The sequence below is a fragment of the Caretta caretta genome, chromosome 18 (genome assembly GCF_965140235.1).
Source record: "Caretta caretta isolate rCarCar2 chromosome 18, rCarCar1.hap1, whole genome shotgun sequence".
In the NCBI taxonomy this organism is placed as follows: domain Eukaryota; kingdom Metazoa; phylum Chordata; order Testudines; family Cheloniidae; genus Caretta; species Caretta caretta.
The window spans coordinates 11260862-11283905 of NC_134223.1; the positions used below are offsets into that span (position 1 = coordinate 11260862).

Below are 23044 nucleotides of genomic sequence, written 5' to 3' on the forward strand. Positions count from 1 at the left end.
CAGGGAAAATTCACAAGCTAAAACAAAAGATAATCTAATGCCTTTCCTTGCTTTACTTATAATTTTTGTAATCCAAGATTTTATTTCAGGCAGGGTTTTAAGAGATGGTTTTTCCTGCCCCTGGTCCCTCTCTGGCTCCGAGTTAGGAGCCAGAGAGGGAAAGCAAAAACCTTCCCCCACAGATTTGAAAGTATCTTCTCCCATTATTGGTCCTTTTGGTCAGGTGCCAACCAGGTTATTTGAGCTTCTTAACCCTTTACAGGTAAAGGACGGATTTTATGTTACCCTTAGCTGTATGTTTATGACAAGCCCCCCAAATCACAGACAGTGCTGAACAGCCTGCTCCACACTGGCTGTGATTTCTTCCTGGAGCTCTAGGAGAAAACAGAATTAATAAGACACATGCACCTCTGGATATACTACTGATTATATAAAAACTAACAATATTTTCCACATTTCAAGGATGATTTTAACCAGTTGATTCTGGGAAACTTTCACGGGAGAGTGCATCAGCCACCTTGTTAGAAGCTCCTGAAATGTGCTGTATTTCAAAATCAAAATCTTGGAGAGCTAAACTCCACCGAAGAAGTTTTTTGTTATTGTCCTTGACGGTATGAAGCCACTTTGGTGCAGCATGGTCAGTTTGCAGGTGGAAACGCTGTCCCTAAACGTCTGGGCGTAGCTTTTCCAGAGCTTACAAAATGGCATAACATTCCTTTTCGCTGATTGACCGGTGGCTTTCCCTCTCAGACAGTTTTTTTTGCTGAGAAACATGACAGGACGGTGATTACCCTGTAAAGTTACCTTCCATCCTGATTTTACAGAGGTGCTTCTTTTACCTTTTTTTCTTTATAATAAAGTTCTGTTTTTTAAGAATCTGGTTTACCTATTTTGTTGGTATATTATTCTCAAGCCTCCCCAGGAAAGGGGGTGAAGGGGCTTCGGGGGGATATTTTAGGGAACAGGAACTCCAAGTCGTCCTTTTGGTCAGGTGCCAACCAGGTTATTTGAGCTCTTAACCCTTTACAGGTAAAGGAAGGATATTATGCTACCCTTAGCTGTATGTTTATGACAGTGGGAAACAGAGAAGTTTGGGGATAGGCAGAAGTGAGAATAGGCTATGGAAGCGGGAGAGTTCTAAATTGCAGACATTACTGGGAAAGCAGCAGTATGCGACCCATAGGATATGATCCTACACTTCTTGGAATCAGTGGCAGAGCTCCCATTGACGGCAGCGGGGGCAGGACCATGCACTGTGCTCAGAAGGGCGGTAGAGATCCCTAAGAACTTAGAACTGGGTAGGGGAAGAAAGAGACCAGAGGATTTTGAAACATGTAACTGAGAGAATGTCTTAATGCTGCAAATGCACCCAGATTGTGAGCCACTCAGGCAGCTAATGGATTGGTTCTGGCATGTTGATCACTACTTCTAAGACTGAAACAGGATTGAATAAGGTTGTATGAAAAAGGCCAGTGAACTTTGCGATGGCAAAAATGGTCAAAGGCAAAAGCCCTGTAGATGGAAAACTTCCATCCACAGATGGGGCAATAAAACATTCGCCCACTCCTCCATGCTCCTGTGCCCCCTCTCTGATATGGAGTCATCATCTCGAGGCGGGAGAGGGCCCTTGACCTCTCTGCTGAGACTACTAGCAAAGAGTTTAACCGGGACGGTCACCTTGGTGAGGTCGTCACACCTCCTTCAGGGACTGGGCTGAGGGCCACCGACTTCTTTCCTGAAGTCACCAAAGAGCCATGAGAGAACATCTTTCACCATGACCAACCTGGGCTATATTCCAGTTAGCGATCTCGATATCAGAGACTTTGTAGCCAGTTACTGATCCCCATGCCATACAGGCCACAACTAGAGCATCAATTGGACGCTAAAGGTCGAACAAAGTCACCTTCTGCCTGGCTTTGCTAGAGGTTGTAAGCTCTTTGAGACAGGGAATGTTCTGTTTTTGTACAGTGCTCAGCCCAGAGAGGTTCCGGGCCATGACTAGGGTTTGTAGGCACCACCACCCTTCAAATAATAATAGTAACAATTACCTACAGTCTGCTGTATACTGGCACCATGAACACACCCCAGCAACCACAGCTCAGAGCTCAGGAATAGCAACATACTCAATCCTTCTTCCATGTAGGTTAGAGTAGGACAAGTACTCTGGCTGGGTCACAAAATCCAAGACGCACAGAGTCCACCTGGAATTGCTGGAATCTAGCAGGGGATATTTACTTGCTCCCGTAGCAACATCACAAAAGGCTGTCAAATCGCGGCCATTCTATAGAACATGTGCGTCAGTCAGTGTCTTTGGAACTTCCCGTGCTTGGCTTCATTTCAATTCAGCAGAGCGGGGCTGTTCATGTACCTGGGAAGATGGTCAAGCGTAGACCAGAAAGCTGGTTTCCCTCTCATGGCTTCCAGTACAGGATGCTACTCATTTTCTGGTTGACATGTAGCACGACACTAACAAAATCACCTGTTCTCCCAGCATTACTGGTTCCCATATGGAGCCAAAAGGTTCACAGCCCACCTTTTTAGAAAGGCAGTACGGTCGTGCAGACTCAGGAATGAGCACAGTCCTGGGAGGCAGGAGACCTGAGTTGTAATCCTGGTTCTGCCACCGATATGCTGTGTGGCCTTGAGCAAGTTACTTAACCTGCCTGGGTTTCAAATTTCCCCATTAGTAATACAGGGATAACCTATGTGGATGGGTTCACCTGGCTACAGTGTAACCATGGTAGTGCGTAAAAAGGACCAGTGGGGGTGTAACACTCTATATAAACGCTGTGCATTATTCCAGGGAGGAACTAGGAAAGGGTTTCTGATTTGTGCGTTTAGTGGTGAAAAGGTTTTAAGAAGTCCTGCCTTAAGATAAAAGTTCGCACAACCAAGTTTTACTGCCGTATTTTGAATTAGTTTGCGGGGTGTGTCAGGTTTCTGTGCCCCCAAAATGGAAAGAACTTTACAAATTCCATGTACTTTGCATCATATTTGATATACTGTTTGTTGTAACTTTTTCGCACTGCCTTCAGATTAAGGCAAAGAAACTAAAATGATCAGTTGCACTTTCCATTTATAGTCAGTTTCATTTTTTATTTCTCATCCAGTCACCCAATGCAACCATGTCTAAACTTCCGACACTAAAGAGGAATGCTTCATTTAAAACAAAATTGCTTTCAATTAAATATTTAAATTATTCCATTTATAGTCTTGTAAAATAAATTCCCGCTTTTTTTTTTTTTTTAAATTCACAAGCTGCATTTTATGCCTGTAGTAAGCTCTGTAACACTAACAGACAATGAGCCAAACTCATCCCTGGGCTAAGCCCATAGAAGTGAATGGTGTTACACCCTAGGGATAAGTTTGGACCAAGATTTCTAAATACTCATAAGAGTAGGGCTCTGGGTCGGTCACGGAAGTCACGGATTCCGTGACTTTCAGCGACCTCCATTGACTTCTGCAGTGGCCAGTGTGGCTGGCTCCGGGGCCAGCTGTTCAGGTGGCCCTGCAGCCAGCCGCACCAGCATGGCTGGAGCGGCCCCGGGGCTCCACCGGCTTCCCGCACCAGCAGCCCCCTGGGGTAACCTCCGCAGCAACAGCCCCCAAGATTTAGCCAGGAGTATTTATAGGATAAGTCATAGCTAGGTCACAGGCATGAATTTTTTTGTTTATTGCCCAAGACCAGTCCATAACTTATACTAAAAATACCCATGAGTAAATCGTAGCCTTACTTATGAGTTAAGAAGGCTTGACTACAACCCATAGAATTCCTATAACAGAACTCTACATTCCAGATGTTATACCAGAAAATATAAACTCCTTCTTTATTGTTTTCAAAAGGGAAAATAAAACCACACCACGTAACAGGCCTCAAACAAACTCTCACACATTATTTCAATGCAATTAAAAACCTCCATGAGCATGTCTTCAAAATGCCTTCCCACCAGCCTTTTACAATCAGAGGTAAACATGACTTCAGAATGTTCTAAGACATATTGTGGCTTTGTGATTCATAAAACACCTCTTTCTTTTGACAATGGTTTCTTCCCCCCGATTTATGCTGAACATGATCCACCAAATCCTCTGTCCAAAGATAATGCACAAAAACAAACATGTTTTTCTTATTAGAACTAAAGCACAGTCACTCTTCTTTAATGTAAGAATTACTCATGTTCCAAACCTCCTGGAAGCATGATATTGAGCATCTTTGCATACCCCATGCTGTGCCATGCAGCTCACAGTCCCAACTCTTTGTCCAGAGAGCCAAAATTCTTGGTTTGATGAGTCAACTGTATTGCTTTTATGAGCTGGGTGGATGAACTCTGAATGGACGTGTCTATTGCAATATATCCTATGGCTCTTTTATTACAGGGAACAGTACTAACTAGTCATCCTGTTTTCTTAACCTACCAGATATCTCTTACAGCAACTGACCACGCACACTCAATTTACATCCCTGGGTGGGAAAGTGCAACGCACGCACACAACTGCGGTGACTGTATGTACCAGTGGCCAGTTAGAGGCCAAAACTGGCCAACTGCAAGCAATTTCTGCAATTGTCGCCTCACAGCTTGCGCAATTCCAATACACACGTGCCCGTGGATTTTTGCGACGGCGTTTGCACTTGCAGGGCTAGGAAAAAGCTCTCCTCTAAAGGTTCATTTTTAGGCAAACGCTGCCATTTCTACTCACTCCCAGTATCCCACACGGCCCCTGGGTAATCAGGTCAGCAGCTCATACGGTTGAGACAGTAGGATTTTAATTCGGCGTTGTTGTGTAGCATAGTGGCTTGTCTTGAGCTCTCCGCTAAGAAGCATTACGAAGTCTGAAATGAGCTGAGCGGGACAGGTTTAGGAGCTGGTCCGTTCTGGTTCCTCCTGACATTCGGGGTGCCAAGGTCTAGAACCCAAACAAAGACTCGATCAACCTACAAAACCAAAAATCCCACTCCCCTCATCTCGTCACAACACAGAGAGCCTTACAACACACTGCTGGCTCAGTGCCTCGTCTTCCAGCTTAATTAACCCTTTCATGGCTACATTAAACTGCAGCCCAGCAGCAGCATCGCTCCCCAGAAGGGCAGACATCCCGTTGGAAGGCTAATGCTTCCCGGCTTCATACCCAGTTACACGGGGCAAGTGGGGAAACTGAGCCCGATGCACTCTAGGTCTCTTGCTCAGCTGTCAGTAAATTACCATCATGGGCCACTGAAAACAGGGGCCAGGCAACTCAAAATAGCCTGTTCTTACCAGGTGAGAATGGTCAGTGGGTTTTTGTTGCAGTGAAGTTCGCAGATCCAAACTGCTAAGCGTGGGGCTGCTGGAGGGGATGATGTTTTCCCAGCCGGCCAGGCAGTGCTGCGGGGAGAGGTCTGTCTGTGAATGCCTTCTCTGGTAGCGTACATGCCCCCAGAAAAGGCACAGCCCAGTCTCTCCAAAAGGGGGCTCTGAGAGACTGTTGAGTTCATTTCTTTAAGAGCTTTATATGATCATAAAGGGGGACTGATGAGAACTTCACAGAGGCTCTAAGGTGCTGTGGCCAGATTTGCTCTCTCTTTCCATGAGGCAAAGCTACCTCACTTCCCCCATGTGTCCCCTTCACTGGCTTCCAGACATTTCCAAAAGCAGTTAAAAAAAAAAAGATTAAATCAAAACAATTGGATGTTTTTAAATTTTACCTAAATACACATTTTCTTTTCAAAAATTAAGACTAATTAAAACTAAATTTGAAATTATGGCAAATTTATGTTTAGGCCTAACCTTACTATATTCTATTAAAACCTTTTACATTAAATACAAGTAATACAATTCAAGCAGTACATGTTGGCTGCTGCAATTTTAAAGAAAGTCAAAGCCCTGTACTGGTGGAAGTTTCTTGCTAAGTGCTTGAAGCCAGAATTTGTTGAAATGGTAAACTAGCTTTTAACTGCAGTAGCCTCTCCTGCAGGTGGAGAGAGAATTTTCTTCATATGAGTTTATTCAATTAGTTTGGTTCAAAGTTGAAAAACTCACTAGGAGTTGGAAAAGCAGGCAAGTTTTTCCCCACGCTCTTTCCAATCTGTGGATAAAAATTAGGTGTGAGAGGATGAAATCTACTAGTTCTAAAATCTTGAAGGACATGGTGACCAGAAACAATCTGTTGAATTCTCTAGTATAGATAGTGCTTCCTTTGTTTAATAAACCAGTTAGTTTTAAAACACAAAACATTTTGACCTCACTTTGTGTTTTCATAGAATCATAGAATATCAGGGTTGGAAGGGACCCCAGAAGGTCATCTAGTCCAACCCCCTGCTCGAAGCAGGACCAATTCCCAGTTAAATCATCCCAGCCAGGGCTTTTCTTGTGTATCCAGCACGCTTACGGCAGTTTTATTTAATTAATAAAACAAAAAAAAAATCCTTTAAAATGCTGGTTTGGGGCATTTTTTATTGTATTCCAACTTCCATGCAAATGCAGCTTGTGACTCAAAACACAATTAAAAAATGAATCTACTAAAGAAGAAAAGCATCATTCTCTAACATAATAAACCGTAATAAAATGCATCATTTTCTAACAATAAAACAGTTGTAAAAGTTAAGAATCTGAATAAATGAATGTTAAGCTATAGAATTTCTTAAATAAATGCAGGTTTCAGAGTAACACCCGTGTTAGTCTGTATTCGCAAAAAGAAAAGGAGTACTTGTGGCACCTTAGAGACTAACCAATTTATTTGAGCATAAGCTTTCGTGAGCTACAGCTCACTTCATCGGATGCATACTGTGGAAACTGCAGAAGACATTATATACACAGAGACCATGAAACAATACCTCCTCCCATCCTGCTCTCCTGCTGGTAATAGCTTATCTAAAGTGATCAAACCTCGACATTGGTGAGGCCTCATCTGGAGTACTGTGTCCAGTTTTGGGCCCCGCACTACAAGAAGGATGTGGATAAATTGGAAAGAGTCCAGCGAAGGGCAACAAAAATGATTAGGGGTCTGGAACACATGACTTATGAGGAGAGGCTGAGGGAACTGGGATTGTTTAGTCTGCAGAAGAGAAGAATGAGGGGGGATTTGATAGCTGCTTTCAACTACCTGAGAGGTGGTTCCAGAGAGGATGGTTCTAGACTATTCTCAGTGGTAGATGAGGACAGGACAAGGAGTAATGGTCTCAAGTTGCAGTGGGGGAGGTTTAGGTTGGATATTAGGAAAAACTTTTTCACTAGGAGGGTGGTGAAACACTGGAATGCATTACCTAGGGAAGTGGTAGAATCTCCTTCCTTAGAAGTTTTTAAGGTCAGGCTTGACAAAGCCCTGGCTGGGATGATTTAATTGGGGATTGGTCCTGCTTTGAGCAGGGGGTTGGACTAGATGACCTCCTGAGGTCCCTTCCAACCCTGATATTCTATGATTCTATGATCACTCTCCTTACAATGTGTATGATAATCAAGGTGGGCCATTTCCAGCACAAATCCAGGTTTTCTCACCACCCCACCCCCATACACACACAAACTCACTCTCCCGCTGGTAATAGCTCATCCAAAGTGACCACTCTCCCTACAATGTGGAAATGGAAATGGCTCAACTTGATTATCATACACATTGTAAGGAGAGTGATCACTTTAGATAAGCTATTACCAGCAGGAGGGTGGGAGGGGAGGAGGTATTGTTTCATGGTCTCTGTGTATATAATGTCTTCTGCAGTTTCCACAGTATGCATCCGATTAAGTGAGCTGTAGCTCACGAAAGCTTATACTCAAATAAATTGGTTAATCTCTAAGGTGCCACAAGTACTCCTTTTCTTTTTAAATAAATGCGTATAAATATAGTGTATCCTCCTGGTTAGCAAAAAGAAGTACCAAGCAATCACAACCAACCTTTCCGTACGAAAATAAGTACAAAGTACAAACACAAACAAGATTAAAATTATTAATTTAAATCAACGTTTCCTATTTGCTGTTTGAAATCAAACATAAAACCAATGATTGTCAGATCAAATGTGGTTACAATGACAGATAAGATGGGTGAGATAACACCTCACCCACCTTATCTCTCTAATAATCTGGAACTCTCACAGCTACGTGGCATACAACACGTACTAACACATAGTTGCAAGATTTGTCACATCAGCTTCCTGAGCATTCTGAACTCAATGCACTGGGCCTCCATTTACCCACTCAGCTCCTCCGCACAGAATTTTTGGCTGGAGCTGTGCAAATAACTGGCATTAAAAAAAAGGAAAGAAAAAGTTTCAGATTGCTCCCTAAGTACTACTTTTCAAGTTTTTCACTGAACTGACAAGCCAAAAGAATATTTGTTTTGGGTCGAAGTAAATGTTTTGCTTGACCCAAAACAGAACATTTTGTTCCAATTTCAAAAGGGTTTTTTGTTTTGTTTTTTTTAAAATCAAATGGAAGGAAATTTCAAATCAAAAAGTTGTTTTGAACTGAAAAAAAAAAATCAAAATGTTTCCTTTGGAAATTGTCAAAACTAAATGTTTCTATTTTTCTGGAAAACAATATTTTATAGGTTGTTGGGTTTTTTGGCCTAAACAATTTGGCAAAATTGACACAAATTCACAAAATGTTTCAGTCAACTTAAATCTGCAGTTTTCAAGGACAAAAGTTTCAAGCCCAGGTCCATCTCTCTGGAGCTCTTTGCTCGCCGAGCCACTGAGGGTGCGTCTGCATAGCAACTCGACACCCGGGGCCGGCCTGTGCCAGTCAACTTGGGCTCGTGGGGCTTGCACTGGCAGAGCCGTTTCACTGCTGTGTAGACTTCAGGGCTTGGGCCTGGGCGCTAGGATCTTGCAGGGTAGGAGGGTCCCAGAGCTTGGGCTCCAGCCTGAGCTCCAAAATCTACACAGCAGTGAAACTGCCCTGCAGCTCAAGTCTCGGGAGCCCAAGTCAGCTGGCACGGGCCAGCCGTGGGTTTGATTTTTGCTTTGTAGACATACACCGTGTCTTTATAAATACCTTCCTTCTTTGCTTTAGGGCTTTGGCCCACGCTCTACCCATTCATCCTGCCTATCTCCTTTTACCACACGCTTCTGTTTACTGCATTTTACCAGCAAAACTGTTTATTTGCAGTTGCAAGCAGTAAAGACAACAGCCTGCTCTTCTCTCTCTGCTGCATTCTTTGGCCTTATCTGTCTGCGGGAGAGCCACTGTCCCCAACTCTGCAGGCATTTGCTCTCAGTGTATAGCATTTGGACACACGCAGTGTATGCAGGGAGTTATATAAATTATATTGCGTTACAGATGGGCATGAGCTGCAGAGTTTGCACCTAGGTTTGGCTCTTCCTGGCTGTCACCATGATTGGACCAGTTTCAAAGCCTCGCTCTGAACTTCCCCATAGTTTGGGGGTGTTCAGCTCTGGAATCTTAGCTGAGACCCATCCCTGGCATTAACACATCAAAGCTCTTGGTTCTCTTATTTTCCTAACATGTGGCTATTACCACTCACCCCGCTGATGATGCAGCCACCTGCATAACGGTCAAATGGGAAGGTGGAAACTTACCGAGGGTAAAGCCAGATCGTCTGCCGGTTCAAAGCTCTTCCTGCAATGGATTTTGTACTTATAGGCAGGCAGGAGGGTGGACCTGGGAATGCTGACCCTGCAACCAAACAGAGGAAGTCACTGCGCAGGTCCTCCAGAAGAGACATCGCAGAGCTGAAGGCATCTGCACTCCTCCTGCCACATCTGGAGTCTTAGGACCTCATCCAACGCCTACTGAAGTCAATGGGCTTTGGATAAGTTCCTTAGGGACTGGTGTGTACACCCAGACTCTGGACTAAATTCAGCCCCGAGGTAAGGGGGTACATCTCCCGTTGACTTCAAATGGGAGCTGCTCCTGCTTACATCAGAGCTGAATTTGACCCTTTTGCATTTCAAAGCCCAGAGCTCCCTCTCCCCTAAGACAGCAACTTTGTAAGGAGGCATCTTAAAGGGGCCTCATCCCCCATACGTAGCTCATTCTCTATCTACCCTGCTGGCTTCCTGTGCCACTCGGGCTACCAGCACCATACATACCTGACGTAGGCTGGTTCCTCCAGCGTCTCTGGAGGCCGTCGGGCTCTTGGAGTCTTACACACGGGGCAGGCAGACTGTGAACCCACAGGGACGGTAAACAGACGCCCGTTTAATCGATAGCAATAAACACCTGCCGTGCAGAGGAGAGATCGTCACTTCATTCGCTGCCCGTGGCACTCATCTTCCCCAATGCACCACACACCCCACACAGAACCAAACCCCGCTTGTTCTCCCGAAGTACTTTTTACACGTTAATTTCCCTCCCATTCAACCGCTGCCTGAAAACAGATGCAGATTCAACTGAACTTCCTCAACTTAACGCCCAGTCAGTCAGGTCAATTACAGAGAACACTGGAGAAACAGAGCTGACACGAAAGAGAATCAGCCCAGGGACTCCTGCCTCTTTGGAGTGGGAAGTGGGGGCTGGGGGCTGAACTGTAAATTCTTTCTGTGACCCTTCTAAGAGGCTTAAGGCAGGGATTTTCCAAAAAGAAAGCCGCAGAGCATAGCTGCCCGTGCCTAGAAACTAGATTTGGAAGATATCTCATCTTACACTGATGGGAACTGGAAACCAAATCTGCTTCTTGCTCAGGAGCCAAGTAATCTGGTACCTCTGGCCTAAGAAAACAAAAGATTCGGTCACAGCTATGCACTCTGGAGACAGTGATGGGAACATTGCAATATCCCCCCTGAAGGGGTCTCTTGCTGTCCACACCCCCTTTGGACTGGCTTGGTGGGGAAAGCACTCATCACACTTTACACTTACACCAAGAAACCGAAAGGCTAGTCACAGAGAAAATGCCCATCTCTGGGCAGAGGACAGACCTGCTGCATTAGAATATACAGTAAAAGCTGTGTTATCCAGCACTTTACCAACCAGAAAGCTCTAGAAACCGGCATTTCTGATATCCATTAGAAGTCCGCTTGATGCAGAGACAGCAGGCTCCCTAACCAGCTCTGCGTGTCTCCCCAGAAGCGGCGACATGTCCCTGCTGCTCTTAGGCGGAGGAACGACCATGGAGGCTCCATGCACTGCCCTCACCCTGAGTGCTGGCCCCACAGCTCCCATTGGCCAAGAACCACAGCCAGTGGGAGCTGTAGGGGCGGTGCCTGTGGGCAGAGGCAGTGTGCAGAGCTGTCTGGCCGCGCCTCCGCCTAGGAGCAGCAGAGACGTGTCACTGCTTGCGAGGAGCCACCCGAGGCGAGTGCCACCCAGGTCTGGCACCCCGTACCTTCTCCCGCACCCCAACCCACAGGTCCCCCCTGCACCCAAACTCCTCCCAGAGCCTGTGCCCCGCACCCCCTCCAGCGCCCCAACCCCCTCCCACACCCAACTCCTCCCAGAGCCCGCACCCCATACTCCCTCCTGCGCCCCCAGCCCTGAGCCCCTCTCACAGCCAAACTCCTCCCAGCGCCCGTGCCCTCCCGTGCCCCCAGCCCTGAGCCCCCTCCCGTACCCAAACTCCTCTCAGTGCCCACACCCTGCACCCCCTCCGTGCCCCAAGCCCCAGCCCTGAGCCTCCCCCGCACCCAAACTCCCTCCCTCCCATTGGTAAGTATAACTCTTAGTTAACCGGAATTTTTAACTTAAGGGCACACCCCTCCATTCCCACAACATGCCGGATAACAAAGCTTTTACTGTGCTTGATGACAGGAACAAGTTCAGAAATCCATTTAAATCGTTCCCAGACATTCTTAGTTTCTTGGCCATGCGGGAATGGTACAGTTCACCCTCCGCACCTGGCTCTAGTTCAATAGCAAACAGTTGCTTCCCAGAAAGAGAGCAAATGCTCAGTGACCTGCTGATGGGCTGGATGAACCATCCTCATAGTCTCCTACTCCACAGAGAAGGTGGCAGACCCCCCCACCAGTTCTTCCCTTGTTCCTGGCGCAGCTCACTGCCACCTTAGTCCCCTCCTTACCCCAGGTCTTCCTCATGGACACATGCTTCCTTGTTCACCTGTCGGAACTCCCTGAGCTCAGAGAAGTACTGCTCAGATTTCTCTGACAGCGACGAGTCCGTCTCCAGCAGCCCTGGGAATGCGGAGAAGAAAATTTAAAGCTGGAATTGCATCAGAGGCAGGTGACGCAGGAAAGCTCACACGAAGCGGTCAGCTAACCAGGATGCTGCTCAGTGCCAAAGAGGGCAACCGATCAGACCAGCAGACACAAATGGAACAGCGTGGCCAACTGCCAAGCAGCTACTGCCTCTGTCAAAGGAGAGACCCAATGGGGCCAGTGACTTCTGTGACTCTGCACAACTAGTGCAAAAAGCCTTGAAATGATCTCTCTTTCTCGTGTCCTTTGTTCATCTCCTGCTACTCTGTGCCCCACTCGAATTCTCTCAGCCCTACAGCAGCTGCCAGGATTCCCGGCCAGTCTCCTCCCTGCCGTTCCAGGAAAGCACAGGACATCTCTGCACTGACCGGGGAACCGTGCCTGGCTTGGTAAAACTGCAGCTCTTGTGCTGAGAACATTTGCCAACTTGCAGACTTTTCAGTGGTACCGGGGGAAACAGCTCACTATTCCCTGGCCTCGAAGCACACATAGTCTCCAGGCCCAGGCCCGCACCTCCGTCTGTACCCTTCGGCCTACAGGCGAGTTGTGATTTTAGCCCCTCAGTTAACCAGATCACCCCAGTAACAACACAGATGTGCAATGGGGTTAGGACTCGCCTGCAATCCAGTCGTAGCCCAAGAAAGGACGTGCTGACCAGCTAGCGGCAGGGATGGTGTATTCCTCAGGGTCCGACAGAAAAGTCACACGGCCAGCTTCCTTCTGGGGTGAAAAGAGTTCACAGCTCACTAGAGACTCCTTATGCGGCTACAAGGACACTGTGCTCCTCAAAGGGGACCTATCTGGTCGCTGTAGAAAGGGAGGTGGCTGTGGTCTAATGAACGGGGCTGAGAAATCTGGGCTCTAGTCTCAGCTGTACCAGCAAGTCACTGCCTGGCTTTGGGCATGTCTCTCACCCCTCTCTGCCTCAGTTTCCCCATCTGAAAAACGGAGACACGTGGCCAAGGCCACACAGCAAGTCAGTGTCAGACCCGCAATCAGCACGCAGGGCTTGCTGACTTCCAGCTCTGCGCTGACAACGGTACCATGGGCTGCCCTGAGCTGCCCTGCAGGATGACGGCAACAATGCGTGCCGGATGTATATGGTGTGCTGATGGAGACAAGCCGTGCAATGGGGATAACCCCCGGGCCCTCTGCGGGAAGCCGGTAGCCGTGCTGCCTGTCCTGTATGTGCGTGGTGAGGGCAGAAGTGGGATGATGGATCATTCCACAGAGAAGTGGGAAGAGGGTGGGCAAGATGCCAGGGGCCCTCAACTATTAGGAATGGAACAATTTGGCCCCGGACATTTATTTCCCCTCCACCTGGCTTGAGCTGCTCAGGCCAATGCCCATCGGGGTCTTTACCTTGGCTTCTTTACCCCCAAGTGTCAGCAGAATTGGTTTGGGAGTCCTGGAGTCTCTAACGGCCGCTCGCCGCCAGCCATTCCCATCCGCTGGGATCCTGCCCAGCATCGTCTCTGCCTCAGCCCTTGGCCTGCCCCTCTCCTGGGCGCTGTGGAGCACGGTGGATTGCTTTCTGCCCTCTCTGTGTTTCCCAGGGGTGGATTCTTCCTCTGGGGTTCTCAGGGCGTTGCCGTCTCTGGCCACTCGGGAGGTTTCTCTGGTGATGGACGCTGCCGGTGTGAAGCTTCGTTCTGCCCTGGGGGAACCCGGATATGCCCCCGCTCTGTGGTGTGGCACCCCCCTCCCCTCCCTGCTGCACGCTACGTGTTTCAATGGCAAACGAAGGGCTGCCCTGGCGGCACTGGCTCCGGGTTCCACAGACACGAGTGTCACAGGGTCCGTCGCGGCCTTCCTCGCATGGCCTTGGTTCTCTTTCTGTAACGAGCACAGAGATCCACATGTCACCACACAGAGACCGGAGACAGCTCGGGAATTAGCACTACGATAACTCAGCCTCATACCGTTCTACGCATCTCCACCGTGCCATGCCAGAGTCACACAGAGGCTGCCGGAGAGAGAAGGGGGAAGGCCTCGTGGGTGTGAATAGGCTACTTCCAGGCCTCTTTGCCCACAGGTGAGAATCACAGCAATGGGTGGCCTCTGAGGCGGTGGGGAATTAAAGGACAATGGTCCAGGTTACCCCTCCTCTCACCTCAGCTGGAGATACCTGCGTAACAGACGCTGCCCTAACTAGGCACTGTATTCTCTCCCACCTTGCGTCTCATGGGGACGAGAGGCAGAGCCTTTGTTAGACGGACGAAGCTCAGACCATGGGATCGCGTATTTCTCCAGCAGACTCCACGGCCACTGGATTGCACCACAAGTCTCATGCACCTGCACCTCACCTACCCAGCAACTCTCTCTGCAGCATTGCTGCCTGTCACCGTGGTGCCCATTTGCTTCCCAGCCCTGTGCCTGGTGGATCTCAGCATTTCCAGTCCCGTGCCTCTGGGTACCGCAGGTTTGAAAAACGCCTTTTATATTAGGAAACCTCAGCTCCAGGCATTGAACAGTTAGAGAGGAAAATGCATTTCTGCGACAGCATCATTGCTCCTTTGCGCCACTCTTATCTAGCCTACCCAGCCCAGCCCAGCACATACCCCTCTCTTAGGAACAGGGACAGCTCTCTCTGCATGAGTTGTTCTTCTGGAAAGAGAACACGCTGATAGTGGCTTGCGAGGAAGTCTTTTCTTGATTTCTTCCTGCTTCGCTTTGAGCCTTTCCAGAAGGTCTTGGTTTGCACGACGCAGCCTCTCCAGTTGCTCTGACTCTATCTTCTGCATGATGGTCCCTGTAGGGCCAGAGAAAGGTGAGTTGCATAACTGTGAGCACTCCACAAAGGAGCCGATTGGGAGGAGCCAGCTGAGTTACAAATTGCGGGGAATCCTCTCTAGAGATGCTTACAAGTGCTGGAGGGTTTTCTTACAGTTGGAGTTTTGATCAGATCCCCTGAGAAAGGAATCAGTCTCAAAAGTCTCCTGTCTTTACGAACTCTAAGAACAAGCATAATTTTTCATTCCTCTTCCCCTCGGGAAATTAACAAGTAATTTAGGCCCCTAATCTGGGTGCTCTTAAAGAGAGATTATAAAACCTAAAAGAGGAAATAAACCATAATGATTTAAAAAACAAAAACAGAACCATAGGACTGGAAGGGACCTCGAGACGTCATCTAATCCAGTCCCCTGCACTCCTGGCAGGAGTGAATATTATTTAGCCCACCCCTGACAGGTATTTGTCTAACCTGCTCTGAAAAATCTCCAGTGATGGAGATTCCACAACCTCCCTAGGCAATTTACTCCAGTGTTTAACCACCCTGACAGTTAGGAAGTTTTCACTAATGTCCAACCTAAACCTCCCTTGCTGCAATTTAAGCCCATTGCTTCTTGTCCTATCCTCAGGAGGTTAACAACACTTTTCTCCCTCCTCTTTGTAACAAACTTTTATGTACTAGAAAACTGTTATCATGTCCCCTCTCAGTCTTCTCTTTTCCAGACTAAACAAACCCAATTTTTTCAATCTTTCCTCATAGGTCACGTTTTCTAGATCTTTCATCATTTTTGTTGCTCTTCTCTGGACTTTTGCCAATTTGTCCACATCTTTCCTGAAATGTGGCACCTAGAATTGGACACAATACTCCAGTTGAGGCCTAATCGGCGCAGAGTAGAGCAGAAGAATTACTTCTCATGTCTTGCTTACAATACCCCTGCTAATACATCCCAGAATGAAGTTCGCTTTTTTTTTTTTTTTTGCAACAGTGTGACACTGCTGACTCATATTTAGCTTGTGGTCCACTATGACCCCCAGATCCCTTTCTGCAGTACTCCTTCCTAGGCAGTCATTTCCTATTTTGTATGCATGCAACTGACTGTTCCTTTCTAAGTGGTGTACTCTGCATTTGTCTTCATTGAATTTCATCCTATTTACTTCAGACCATTTCTCCAGTATGTCCAGATCATTTTGAATTTTAATCCTATCCTCCAAAGCACTTGCAAACCCTCCCAGCTTGGTATCATCCGCAAACTTTTAAGTGTACCCTCTATGCTATTATTTAAATTATTGATGAAAATATTGAACAGAACCGGATCCAGAACTGAACCCTGCGGGGCCCCATTCATTATGCCCTTTCAGCATGACTTTGAACCTCTGGGAAGGATTTTCCAACCAGTTATGCGTCCACCTTATAGTATAGTATAGTCCATCTAGGTTGCATTTCCCTAGTTTGTTTATGAGATCATGCAAAACAGTATCAAAAGAAAAATATTTAAATGAAATTGGGTTTAAATAACCCTGCATTGAACATGAGAATGTGAAAACCTGTTAATTAGCCTAAATGTAGGCACCAAACCCCATACCCTTATTTGTAGAGGCGTGGAGCACCTGTACCTCTGTTTGATAACTTTGGCCTAGGGTTTTAAAATACTTTTTGGTTTAATCGTAGCTATTTTAATAATTCCTAGAAATTTACACATTCAAAGCATTGTGCACACAGTAATTAATCCATAGAAGACCCTGGAGAAGTATGTAGGTCAGTATTGTCACCCACGTTTTACGGATGAGCTAACTAGAGCAGAAAGAGGGGAAATAACTTTCCGAAAGCCAGAGTGCGAATCAGTGACTCAGACAGGGCAAGTGTACCGACAGCCAATCCCATGCTGCCTCTCTCGTTAGTAATACAGGTAAGGGAGTTAAAACAACAAAAGCTTGTCTTGACAGGACGACAGGAAGAAGGAGGATCCTGGGAACTACAGGCCAGTCAGCCTCACTTCAGTCCCCGGAAAAATCATGGAGCAGGTCCTCAAAGAATCAATCCTGAAGCACTTACATGAGAGGAAAGTGATCAGGAACAGTCAGCATGGATTCACCAAAGGAAGGTCATGCCTGACTAATCTAATCGCCTTCTATGATGAGATTACTGGTTCTGTGGATGAAGGGAAAGCAGTGGATGTATTGTTTCTTGACTTTAGCAAAGCTTTTGACACGGTCTCCCACAGTATTCTTGTCAGCAAGTTAAAGAAGTACGGGCTGGATGAATGCACTATAAGGTGGGTAGAAAGTTGGCTAGATTGTCGGGCTCAACGGGTAATGATCAATGGCTCCATGTCTAGTTGGCAGCCGGTGTCAAGTGGAGTGCCCCAGGGGTCGGTCCTGGGGCTCGTTTTGTTCAATATCTTCATAAATGATCTGGAGGATGGTGTGGATTGCACTCTCAGCAAATTTGCAGATGATACTAAACCGGGAGGAGTGGTAGATACGCTGAAGGGCAGGGATAGGATACAGAGGGACCTAGACAAATTGGAGGATTGGGCCAAAAGAAATCTGATGAGGTTCAATAAGGATAAGTGCAGGGTCCTGCACTTAGGACGGAAGAACCCAATGCACAGCTACAGACTAGGGACCGAATGGCTAGGCAGCAGTTCTGCGGAAAAGGACCTAGGGGTGACAGTGGACGAGAAGCTGGATATGAGTCAGCAGTGTGCCCTTGTTGCCAAGAAGGCCAATGGCCTTTTGGGATGTATAAGTAGGGGCATAGCGAGCAGATCGAGGGACGTGATCGTCCCCCTCTATTCGACATTGGTGAAGCCTCATCTGGAGTACTGTGTCCAGTTTTGGGCCCCACACTACAAGAAGGATGTGGATAAATTGGAGAGAGTCCAGCGAAGGGCAACAAAAATGATTAGGGGTCTGGAACACATGACTTATGAGGAGAGGCTGAGGGAACTGGGATTGTTTAGTCTGCAGAAGAGAAGAATGAGGGGGGATTTGATAGCTGCTTTCAACTACCTGAGAGGTGGTTCCAGAGAGGATGGTTCTAGACTATTCTCAGTGGTAGATGAGGACAGGACAAGGAGTAATGGTCTCAAGTTGCAGTGGGGGAGGTTTAGGTTGGATATTAGGAAAAACTTTTTCACTAGGAGGGTGGTGAAACACTGGAATGCGTTGCCTAGGGAGGTGGTGGAATCTCCTTCCTTAGAAGTTTTTAAGGTCAGGCTTGACAAAGCCCTGGCTGGGATGATTTAATTGGGGATTGGTCCTGCTTTTGCGCAGGGGGTTGGACTAGATGACCTCCTGAGGTCCCTTCCAACCCTGATATTCTATGATTCTATGACTGCCTCGTTGTCCAGCATGCTGGGCCACAAGCCAGGGAAAAGGGATTTTATAAAGGAAAGAATCATAGAAATGTTGGACCTCAACAGGTGATGAGTCCAGTCATCAGCACTAAGGCAGGATTAAGTATAATCATTCTAGACCAGCAGTCTCCAAACGTTTTTGGTCGCCCTATCAGTAAAAATTTTTTGAGCACCCACCCCCAATATATGTATACTTATTTATGTATAAATTATATACATGTACTACTGTACTAATATATTATGTAAATTATAAAACATACAAAAATTAGAAATTAAAAAACAATGAGCTAAAGATGAAAAACAATATTTTTAAAATAATTTTTTATTTCATTTTATTTATTAATGGTACAAAAAACCTTTTTGCTCTCACTAAAAAAGTGACTATTAGTATTTTTAGTGAGAGCAATGTGATTGAATATGCTTTATTATTTTTGAAAATCTTGGTTTAACACTTTGCGATACAGCAGGCGCTCAGGGTGGGGTGCGGGGTCTGGGAGGGAGTTAGGGTGTGGGAGGGCGCTCAGGGCTGGGGCAGGCAGGAGGTGCAGGGCACTTACCTGGGGCAGCTCCTGTTTGTTGCGATTCTGGGAGCTGCCCCCCCCCCCCCCCCGCCCCGGCAGGCAGAGCCACCCGGAACGCAGGAGCTTTAGGGGCTTCAGGGCCTCGGGGCCCTGGCCTGCAGCTCGAAAGCCCCTTTCGGAATGCAGCCCTGCAAGCACGGGCCAGAGGACTCAGGAGGAGCAGGGGCAGCCAGCGGCTGGAGGGAAGCGGCGCTTTCCCCTTCAAAGCACCGCTTCTCTCCGGCCGGCTTTGAAGGGGAAAGTGCCGCTTCTTTCCGGCCGCTGGCTGTGCAGCTGCCCCTGCTCCTCCACAGGCCGGAGGACTCAGGCCTGCCCCCTCCCCTTTTTTCCCCCCTCTGGCTGTGCCCCCCCATTGATCATCTTGCATGCACCCCACTTTGGAGACCACTGTTCTAGAGCATCCCTGACAGGTGTGTGTCTAACATGTTCTTTAAAGCCTCCAATGACACAGATTCCACTACCTCCCTAGGTAATTTGTTCCAGTGCTTAGCTACCCGTACAGTTAGGAAATATTTCCTAACGTCCAACCTAAATATCCCTTGCTGCAATTTAAGTCTTAGCTTGTCCTCAGTGAATAAGGAGAACAATTTATAACCCTCCTCTTTATAACAAACTTTGACAGTTATGTGCCTGTCAGTCTTTTCTCCAGACTAAACAAACCCAAGTTTTTTAATCTTTCCTCATAGGTCTTGTTTTTTATACCTTTCATCATTTTTGTAGCTCTCCAATTTGCCCATATCTTTCCTGAAGTGTGGTGCCCAGAACTGGACACAGTACTCCAACTGAGGCCATACCGGTGCCGAGTAGAGAGGAAGAATTACTTCTCGGCTATTGCTTACAAGACTCCTGCTAATACATCCCAGACTGATGTTTGCTTTTTTTTTTTGCAACTGCATAACATACAGTATAGTATATACGATGTTTAGTTTGTGATCCACTCCCCCAGATCCTTCCTAGGCAGTCATTTCCCATTTTGTATTTGTGCAATTGATTACTTCTTCCTAAGCATAGTACTTTGCACTTGTCCTTATTGAATTCTATCCTATTTATTTCAGGCCACTTCTCCAGTTTGTCAAGATCATTTTGAATTCTAATCTTGTCCTTCAAAGTGCTTGCAAACCCTCTCAGCTTGGGGTCACCTGCAAATTTTATAAGCCCATTCTCCACTCCATTACTCAAGTCATTAATGAAAACATTGAATAGTACCGGACCAAGGACAGATCCCTGCAGGATCCCACTTGATAGGCCCTTCCAGTTTGATGGTGAACCATCGATAAAAGAAACTGAGTGCGGCTTTCCAACCAGTTGTGCATTCACCTTACAGTAGGCTATCTTTCCCTGTTTGCTGATGAGATGATCAGGTGAGACAATATCAGAAGCCTTACCAAAGTTGAGATACACTACATCTACTGCTTCCCCCCATCCACAAGGCTTGTTGTGCTGTCAAAGAAGGATATTAGGTTGGTTTGACATAATTTGTTCTTGACAAATCCATAGTGAGTGTTACTTATCACCTTATTCTTCTAAGTGCTTTCAAACTGATTGTTTATTTGCTTCATTATCTTTCTGGGTACCAAAGTTAAGACGAGTGCTCTATAATTCCCTGGGTTGTCCTTATTCCCCTTTTTAAAGATAGGTCCTATATTTGTCCTTTTCCAGTCCTCTGGAATCTCTCTTGTCCTCCACGAGTTCTCAAAGATCATCTCTAATCGCTCAGAACTCTTTTCAGTCAATTCCTTAAGTATTCTAAGATGTATTTCATCAGGCCCAGCCTACCTGAATGCATCTAACTTAGTCTAAGTCATTCTTAACTTGTTCTTTCCCTATTTTAGCCTCAGATTCTACCCCATTTACACTGATGTTCACTATGTTAGTTTGATCGCTGCTAACCTTTTTGGTGAAAACTGAAACCAAAAAAGGCATTTAAAACTCTTTGGTCATTGTTGCATTTTCTGCTATTGTCCTTCCCTCCTCATTAAGTAATAGACTTGCCCTGTCCTTGGTTTCCCTATTGCTTCTTGTGTATTCATAAAATGTTTCCTGCGACCCTTTCATGCTTCTGTTTTATATATATATATATAAAATCCTTCATAATCTGACCTAGTTCATTGGGATGGTTTGCTCTTGTGGGCCTTTAATAATGTTTCTGAAGAACTAACAACTCTCCTGAACGCTTTTTTCCCTTAGACTTGCTTGCCACAGGATCTTATCTACCACTTCTCTGAGTCTGCTAAAGTCTGCCTTTTTGAAGTCCATTATCTTTATTTTGCTGTTTCCCCCCTTGCCACTTCTATGAATCATGAACTCAATCATTTCACGATCATTTTCAACCAAGCTACCTTTCACCTTCAAATTCTCAACCAGTTCCTTCCTATGCGTGAGCATCAAATCCAGAATAGCCTCCCCACTAGTCATTTCCTCCATCTTCTGTAATAAAAAGTTGTCTCCCATGCATTCCATGAACTTGCTGGATAACCTGTGCCCTGCTGTATCATTTTCCCAGCAGACCTCCGGGTAGTTGAAGCCCCTCCCCATCACCATGGAACCATGTGCTTTGGATGATTTGGTTAGTTACTTGAGGAAAGCCTCGGCCGCCTCTTCACTCTGGGTAGGTGGCCGGTCGTAGACCCCGGTCATGACAGCGCCTGTGGTTTTTACCCTTACCCAAAGACAGGTCTGCCTCCTGCCTCCCTCCACCTCAGTAGGCGTCTTGGCTACACAAGGCAACTCCTCTTTTCCCCTGCCTGTCCTTCCCGACCAGGCTGCGGATACTCCATTTGGGCCACTGGATACATGTTTCCTCACACATATACAACTCTATAGCACCCTTTGTCCCGAAGCAGCCGGTACAGACCACATCCGACTTGTTTACATGGGCCTGTTACCCTGGCAGCTGGGCACAGGGCACGGATCAAACCCCTGTGCACACAGCACGCCTGGGTGAAGAGGACGCAATGGAAACAACAGAACTGGACAGAACTCACAGCAGCGAGGGGAGAGGCCCTGCCACCCAGACACCACAAGCTCAGCATCTGGCCCCGGGCAGCCCGCGGGTTCCACGCTGGTAAAACCGCAGGTCTGATCTGCTCTTCCTAGGGCGTTTCTCGGGCTCTGATCAAGCCGGGGGGCGGGGTGGGGCGGCGAAGCAGCCTCCCCTCATTAAAAGCCACAGAGCTCCTTCGCGTCCACACTGAGCTGGGCAGAGACCGGGCTGTCATGTCACCCGAAAGACGCGGCCCGCGGGGATGGACGCCTTTAGGCATCCCCTGCAAGCGAGCAGCAGGATCCTGTCCCAGCTCACGGCGGGCTGGGCAGGTCCCCCACGGGTCAGTGGGAGGCTCCGGGGGTCGCATGGAGCGGCTGCAGGGACTGAGTGGGACACGGGGCCGATGGCTCCTCCATGCCCAGCATGACGGGCCCGCTTCCCCAGCCCCGGGGCTGGCCCTGCTCCGGCCGGGCCCGCTTCCCCAGCCCCGGGGCTGGCCCTGCTCCGGCCCCAGCGGCCTGACAGCCCCGGGGCTGGCCCTGCTCCGGCCGGGCCCGCTTCCCCAGCCCCGGGGCTTCCCCAGCCCCGCACTCACTCACCCTCCCGGCAGCTCCTGGTTTGTAGCAAAAAGCCACCCGCAGCCGCCGCCTGATTGGCCAGTGCGCCCGTCCCCAGCATGCACCGCCCCAACGGCCCGGAACTCGGTTTAAAGGGCCAGCTGGGCGGGGACACGTGGGCGGCTGGCTCACGTGTCCGGTGCTAACCCACGGCCGTGAGCGGAGCTCCCAGAGGGCGCCTCGGCAGCTGGGATCACGCTGGCCCTGGGGCCCAGGGTGAAGCTCTAAGTCACCCAGGCTCCGAAGAGCCCCCACGCCGCACGCTTTTGCCCACGCCCTTACCCAGAGCACGCAGGGCTGATGGCAAGCTTAGGAAGGGGGTTGGGGAATCAGTTGACTCATAAATCCATGATTCACACACCACATTCCCTTGTCTGGGAGCATGTCTTCCATTACCTTCGCTAGGGCAGCCTGGGAAGTAAGGAGGTGTACAAAGGAAGGTCTTTAGTTAGTAATTAATTTAGGGCAAGCCTGGAGAGCTTGCAGATAATCACCCAAATCAGGTCAAGGTATATGCACAAGGTGGTCAGGGACAACTAACACACTACACCCTCCCCCGAGGAGAATACCTTCAAGTGTATGAGGCATTTTATTAGTTGTCAGAATGGTCTTCATTCCTGACCTTATGTTTCACAAAATCTAGACACAATTCAAGTGAAAGGGCTCAGACCCCTACCACTGAGACACTGGTGTGCTGT

The 23044-nt window shown here is 47.7% G+C and overlaps 1 protein-coding gene across 3 annotated transcripts; it reads right to left on the reverse strand.

Moving 5' to 3' along the window:
- Window positions 1–3075: 3075 nt before the first annotated feature.
- On the reverse strand, window positions 3076–22559 carry MIIP (migration and invasion inhibitory protein). Of its 3 annotated transcripts, XR_012665399.1 has the most exons (11): window positions 22329–22559; window positions 14635–14825; window positions 13436–13909; window positions 12691–12793; window positions 11938–12049; window positions 10569–10633; window positions 10016–10145; window positions 9503–9599; window positions 6015–6060; window positions 5253–5360; window positions 3076–4902 (listed from the first exon to the last, which is right to left on the reverse strand). XR_012665399.1 is itself a non-coding variant. In XM_048825020.2 (10 exons), the coding sequence occupies exons 1-10, from the start codon at window positions 22405–22407 to the stop codon at window positions 4810–4812; spliced, it is 1452 nt and encodes a 483-aa protein (XP_048680977.1). In that variant the 5' UTR covers window positions 22408–22547; the 3' UTR covers window positions 3076–4809. The 3 variants fall into 3 exon arrangements, 2 of the variants coding, with proteins under 2 accessions (XP_048680977.1, XP_048680975.2); XM_048825020.2 differs by lacking the exon at window positions 6015–6060 and having other exon boundaries at window positions 22329–22547; XM_048825018.2 differs by lacking the exons at window positions 6015–6060; window positions 22329–22559 and adding an exon at window positions 21728–22192.
- Between the last annotated feature and the right edge of the window lie 485 nt (window positions 22560–23044).

Excerpts from the sequence above, each read along its gene's own strand:
- MIIP (XM_048825020.2), bottom strand. The coding sequence starts at position 22,407 with ATGCTGGGGACGGGCGCACTGGCCAATCAGGCGGCGGCTGCGGGTGGC. Across the intron at positions 12,794-13,435 it reads TTGGGGGTAAAGAAGCCAAG|AAGGAAGCTGGCCGTGTGAC; the intron begins GTAAAGACCCCG and ends TTTTCACCCCAG. Across the intron at positions 10,634-11,937 it reads GTCCATGAGGAAGACCTGGG|GCCAGAGGTACCAGATTACT; the intron begins GTAAGGAGGGGA and ends TTGTTTTCTTAG.